The sequence below is a fragment of the Dunckerocampus dactyliophorus genome, chromosome 2 (assembly GCF_027744805.1).
Source record: "Dunckerocampus dactyliophorus isolate RoL2022-P2 chromosome 2, RoL_Ddac_1.1, whole genome shotgun sequence".
Classification (NCBI taxonomy): domain Eukaryota; kingdom Metazoa; phylum Chordata; class Actinopteri; order Syngnathiformes; family Syngnathidae; genus Dunckerocampus; species Dunckerocampus dactyliophorus.
In genome coordinates, this window is record NC_072820.1 from 12,299,511 (window position 1) to 12,306,177 (window position 6,667).

The 6,667-nt window shown below is 40.4% G+C and overlaps 1 protein-coding gene across 1 annotated transcript; it reads left to right on the forward strand.

Annotated features, from left to right (window-relative positions):
- Positions 1-2,305: 2,305 nt before the first annotated feature.
- Positions 2,306-4,433, forward strand: camk2n1a (calcium/calmodulin-dependent protein kinase II inhibitor 1a). Its single transcript, XM_054767692.1, has 2 exons — positions 2,306-2,734; positions 3,777-4,433. Exons 1-2 carry the CDS (start codon positions 2,566-2,568, stop codon positions 3,845-3,847), a joined length of 240 nt encoding a protein of 79 aa, XP_054623667.1. The 5' UTR covers positions 2,306-2,565; the 3' UTR covers positions 3,848-4,433.
- The last annotated feature ends 2,234 nt before the right edge of the window (positions 4,434-6,667 follow it).

Genomic DNA, 6,667 nt, shown 5'->3' on the forward strand with positions numbered 1-6,667 from the left:
TAACATTCCAACTCGAGCTGCAACAATTAATCGATGAATCGATTATTAATCGATTATCCAATTTATCGACAACTATTATCGTTGATGAGTCGATTGTTAAAATAATCGTTAGTTGCAGCCCTAATTCCGACAATAAAAGTTTTCAAATGAAACACATTTGTAAATGAAAAAGCAAAGCAAAGGTAAAATGGTCAAGCAATCAACTAGTTCAAAACTATTCATGTGAACACTATTGTTTGGATTTTAGCCATTGTTTAAGTCTTTTGTTAAAACCATCACTGTTGGTCTCCAATTTCAAATAAGTTGGTAGAGAGTTCCAAAGCTGTGCCCCCTTTACAGAGAGAGTAGACTATCAAAATGAAGTCTTGCATCTTGGGACAAGTCAATCACCACTGATGGAGGCTCGTGTAGTCGCTCTGAGAGAGCTCTGACGCCTAGTGGCCAGTTTAGAAAACAATGGTGACACGTGATTATTTAGACATTTAAAACACAGTTTAAGAGTACTAAAATTCATGAAATTTCCAAAAGTAAAAAGGTTACGTATTCTTAAAATACGGCAGTGGCGCCATGTCATTGTTTTTTCCGTCCATGATTTCTATTGCCTGCTTACATATTGAGATGATAGGTTTTAATGTGGTTGGGAAGCTTGTGACCATGACGTAATGCAAAATGACAGATGAGAAAGGATCATTGCATGCATGTACAGTTTTGCAGCTTGATGTGAAAGGTTCCTTCTAATAAAACGAAAGAAATTGAGATTTGGTTGAACCTTTTTGCAGATATACTTAACCTGACTATCAAACTTTAAATTCTTGTCTAGGATGATAACTAGGGACTTAACCTCATCCACTTCCTCAATAATTTCATTCTTAATTCTTACCTCCAATACATCATGTATGGGCCTATTATGTATGGAAAAGCACACGGATACAGTGTTTTTTTACCATGAAGAGTTAGATGAGATAATTGGAGCCATTCAGAGATGTTCAATAAAGCCTGCGTCAGATGCTCACCTGCCAGGCTGGGTGTTTTAGAGGACACATGGATGACTGTGTCATCAGCATACATCTCACAGTTGACATCCGGACAGCAGCTTCGTAGGTCGTTAATGTATATTGTGAACACCAAAGGGCCAAGAACAGACCCTTGCGGTACTCCCATGCTGTTTACGTTCAAGTTGCTTGTTTGGATTCAGAAATGAAAGGCAAAATCCTCTAGATTATGCTTATTAGAGCAAAATATAATATTTTTATCATTTAATTAGGACAGAAAGGTCAGATTGTACTTGGAAAAAAGTCTGGTTGCATACCAAAATAATGTACGGTAAAAATTATATTTTCCTTTGCAAAGCACAAACATGCTACAAAAAGATCAGAACATAAAGTCAGGGCGCCTTGGTAGGAAGAATTAATATTGTGTATGACTCCCATGAGCATGGAGGACTCCATATCCATACTGTATGTCTCAGCAATAACTCTAACTACAATAAGTGATAAAATCATCTGAAATGGCAAACAACGCAGTCTAGCACGACTCCCAGACTTCATGAAGATTCTTTGGCTTCGTCTTCCAAGTCTCCTCCTTCATCTAACCCCAAACACACTCAATAATGTTCATGTCTGGTGACTGGCTTGGCCAATCCTGGTGTCTTGACTTTCTTCACTATCGGGAACTTTGATGTGGAGGCTGAATAGTTTGTCTTCTCTTGTGATTTGGAAGGTAATGAACAGCATGTATTTTTTGATACTTCAGGCTGCTGATGTTACCATCCACGCTTCAGATCTCTTGCTCACCCCCATACTGGATGGAACCGCAAGCCATGATATTCCTCCACCAAACCTGACTGTAAAGGGCCATCACTTGGACCGTATCCGGACCGAGGTCCGCTATTTGGTGATGGTTGGTCGAGGGTGTGTGTGTGTGTCTGTGTGTGTGTCTGTGTGTCTTCTAAGTGAAGCAAGCTGCAACAAGCAGTTAAGGTTGTCAAGCAACCTGTCTGTACAAAGTTTAAGCAATGGTTCTTCTATTGTTTAATACTTGTCATCTCTAACATTAGCAACAGGTATCATTAGCAAGTCCATTTACATTTTCTAATTAAATTTCTAGGACATTATTATACTCTCAGCATTTATACTAAAATACTGTGTTAAATTGGTTCGTTTTCATACACAAAAAACTCCTCCAACGGCTTTCCTCTTCTGCAGTTCCATATCTCGCCTATTGATGGCACTGTTGTACCTCCACCGCACAGAGTCACCACAATAAACACACACACACACGCGCGCGCGCGCCTCAAACCCGGATGGATGACTTCACCGTTCCGCCTGGGTTTCCTTTATGATCCCGGGATCTTCCTCCTCTCTCACCAGACATCAACCAGCCACGCAGGCGAGCACACACACAAAGTCCAAGTCCCTGCAGCCGCACACAGGGACCACCCACAGCTGGCATCCAAATACCGCAAATCGGACCCCAAGACCAAAACCAGAACAAGACCCCAGCGGGATCTAAGCCAAAAAAGGACGATTCGAATTCTCGTAGAGACACCATTTGGTAGCTGCCAGCATGTCCGAAGTATTGCCATACAACGAGGGGAAAATGAGCGGCTATGGGACGGACAGCGAGGTCAGCCAGATGTCCTTTAGCTGCGGACTGCAGGACACAAGCGCCTTTTTTGCCGGCTCGCAGGCTAAAAGACCCCCGAAGCTCGGTCAGATCGGCAGAGCCAAGCGAGGTAAACAGTCGTTAAGTTGTAATAATAGTTTTACAAACATTTTCCACGCTTTCCAATGCATGATGAGACCCTATGGTGCGTTCAGGTGCCAGGCGAATATTTTAAAACAATGTTTAATTCAATGAAGCGTTTTACATGCACGGTCCCCACTCCTGATGCATTCAGGGGGCCGATGTGGTGGATTTTAAGTGCCTGTTAGTGTGACATGCATTTTACTGCATGCATTCAGCGACCAATCGAATATGATTGCAACATGACTTGTTCAGCCATGTTATTTCCGACTATGCATGTATATGGCCACCCTGATTCAACTGTTACTGTTTGATAAATACACGTTATTTACGACGAGTCATGTATGGCACAACCTCGTGATGCATACAAGTACTAATTGAACATGGCTTTAAAGTTGGTGCTTGATACATACATGTTATTTACCATCATAAATGCATCGTGCTCCTCTGTGATGCATTTTCGGACCCACCGAGTGTAATTTAAATGTTACCGTTTGATACAAACATGTAACCGTGCAACCCTGTGATGCATTCAAGGACCAGCCAAGTGATTCAAATATATCTCCTTCATACATAAATAACATGCGAGATTATTCATGTATGTTGCAGCCATGTGACAGATTGAGGGATCATTTGAATATGCTTTAATGCTGTTATTTGATCCTTTAGTACATGCATGTTATTTAATGACCCATGATACATGCAGGAACCAATCAGGTTCTAAATGTAACCACTTGTTACATGCGTGTTATTTAGACCTATTAGTGCATGTTGCGACCTTGTGATGCATTCAGAGACTGTGCAAATATGTTTTTCACTCTGTTTACATGCAAGCACGAGTCACGCTCGCGCGAGGACACACCCCGGCGATGAATGTGTTGTGTGTAGCACGCAGTTGTGTTTGTTTAATCCTCAACCCCCCCCCCCCCCCCCCCCCCCCCCACACACACACACACACTTTGTTTTTGCTTGAAATGCGCCACAAATGCACGAGAAGGCCTCAGTAAACCCCCTCCTCTTCCTCCCCACAGTGGTGATCGAGGACGACCGAATAGACGAGGTTCTGAAGGGCATGACGGACAAGTCGTCACCCGGCGTCTAAGACCACAAGCGATGCCTTGCAGACTCTTTTCATTTTGATCACCGATTTGAAGCACTAGTCGGCTGTGCATGTTGGGAGGATTGCAGGAGGTGACCGCACAGGGAGTGAGGATGGCATGAAAGATGATGGAGAAGGAGGAGTGGAGAGGCTGGTCACGGGATATTGTTGGCAATCCTCCAAGCAAGTCGTGATTTTTTTTTTCTTTTAAAGAGGAAGAAGAAACCCTGCGAGATGACGAGACCGGCGGCTCTCGGGTGTCAACCTGTACTGACTTTCTATTCATGGTGATGGATGAACTTGTCATTAACTCCTTTCTCCTTGCTCCAAATGCGCTGTACGCAAGCAAAAACAAGCGGAGGGAGGATGGCGCTCGATGTTGTACAGTAGGCTCAGCTTGCAAAACCGCCCCACCTCCCCCTTCCTTTTTAGATGGTGCATTCAGGGGAGCTATCCTTTCAGCACCGGTCCAATGCATTCCTGTTGCTGCTCTACTGCTTTGTGATCCCAACCCCCCTCCAAACAGACCAAGTCAAGTCTACTAACTAAAGGAGACCAGATTGTATGTAAAAACATATATATATATATATATATATATATATATATATATATATATATATATATATATATATATATATATATACATATATACATATATACATATATATATATATACGTGTATATATATATACATATATACATATATATATATATACGTGTATATATATATATATATATATATATATATATATATAAATATATATATATATCCGAGGACAGTGCAATGTTGATATTTTCTGTAGTGGAACCCTACTTGTTTTGGCCCGTTATTAAGAGCATTAGGCTGCATTGTCTTTCTAGCTTTGGCCATCCGTGGTTAAAGTTGCAGGTTGGTTCCTTCATGTAGCTCATGTAAACCTGCACATATCTTTTTTTATTATTTGCATTTCAAATTATTGACCAATTTGTGGAGCTTAAAGAAAACATCTAAACTAACAATCCAAATTTGATTCTTTCTATACATTGGATTATTCGTGTTTTACGTCATGCATGAATTGTCACTCCGGTGCCAATATAGGTGCCACCACTCTTACCCAGGCACGCTTGTTTTTAACAAAAAAAAAGAGTCATATTTGTATTTTTATATCTAAATATTTGTTATTTAAATGATATGCTAGTCTATGGTCTTACAATTCATCAACAAAAAAAGTTTCTACTTCAGAGAGGACACGACGGAACGAGGCCAGGCGCATTTTCTCGACTGCTCTCGTTCGATTATCAGAGCTTGGAGGTTTTTTAAAGACTAACTGAATGTGTCTGGGTTTTTTGCACACATCAATGTTCAACTATTAGTAAGAAATCGTATACTGTGACTTGAGCTTCGTTGATGAATTTGTTAGAAAATGGCAGTTTTAGAGTACATCGCACTGTTTACGAGTATCCTCAAATAACACGTCGTTATTTGACCGATTTTGAACATTACGGTTTGTTTTTTTGTTTTTTTTTTATTAAGTTGGTTTATTTTGTACCATCATTTTAAAGAAACTGGATATGGTTTGTTGTGCATGAAACCTTAATATTTTCAATAACAGAACATTGTTTTATGAAGCAAAAAACAAAAAAAAAAGCAACAAAAATGTCATGACATTCTAAGAATGAGTCATTGTATATTATGATGCCATTTTCACTGTATTTGGTGAACTAATAAATGGTGAAAGAAGATGGAAATGTGATTCTGTTGGCTTTTCTTTTTTTGAAACCACATGACGTATTTGGATGCTTGCAAAAAAAGGCCTTTGATTTTTAGTTTTGAGCCACAGTTTTGTTGGTTTGTGTCACTGCGCAATCCAACCTGGAAACGCAATTGATTGTACGCATGCGCGAGACCTACGTCACAAATATTTTTGGCAGCGCTTCTGCGACGTCACGTGGTGTGGTAGCTTCGTATATGTAATATATTGGGGGGTTGTTTTATTAGTGATTATTATCAAAAGAGTGTGTTGGCATGCGGATATTTCTGTCGTCTTACGACCTCCACCAAGACGGGGCTACGTAAAAAGTTACACAATGCATGTAGCGCAGATGTAAACGGCATATCCGGTTAAGTAAAGTAAAACAAATGTAAATAAACAGAATAAAACACATAAAATGCACTTATATTTGATTGTAAACAGCCAAAAGCAGAGTGCAGTGATGGATTAATGTAAAGGATTCAGCTGGAGTTTTTTTTCTAAACAGAGAAATAGCATATCTTAAAATAACACATCAAATAACATATCTTCCCAGCAAATGCTATGTTGCTATAGATCGACGGATGGCGTACATTACACATGACTAACGTGCCTGCCAAAAAATAGACTGACCGGATGTAGACGCGTTCTGCACATGCGTAGAGCCGACTGTGTTTCCGGAACGGTTTGCACAGTAACAGTTGGTCCTTTTATTGGCTAGCAGGCTACTTCCTGGTCCATTCAAGATGAGCCAAGACATCAGGACTATGCCATTTTTTATTTTGGGGCGGGGTACAGCGGTTCCATCGCGACTCGAGCACCAAAAACAAGCTACATGCCTTGAAAAAACAAACCCATAAAATGTTTTGTGTTTAATTTGTTAGCTAACAGGCTACTTCCTGGTTCATGGAAGATGAGCAATGACAGCAGGACTACCGTATACCATTTTTTTTTGGGAGTGGGGCACAGTGGTTCCAACGTGACTCAAACACTAAAAACAGAATCTACATTCCTCACACCCACCCATCTCCAAAAAATGTTTTGTGTTTGTTAATTTATTAGCTAGCAGGCTACTTCCTGCTTTATGGAATAT

Bases quoted from the DNA above. Each gene is read 5' to 3' on its own strand.
- camk2n1a (XM_054767692.1), top strand. From the start codon at position 2,566: ATGTCCGAAGTATTGCCATACAACGAGGGGAAAATGAGCGGCTATGGG. The intron at 2,735-3,776 runs GTAAACAGTCGT...TCCTCCCCACAG, and splicing joins GATCGGCAGAGCCAAGCGAG to TGGTGATCGAGGACGACCGA.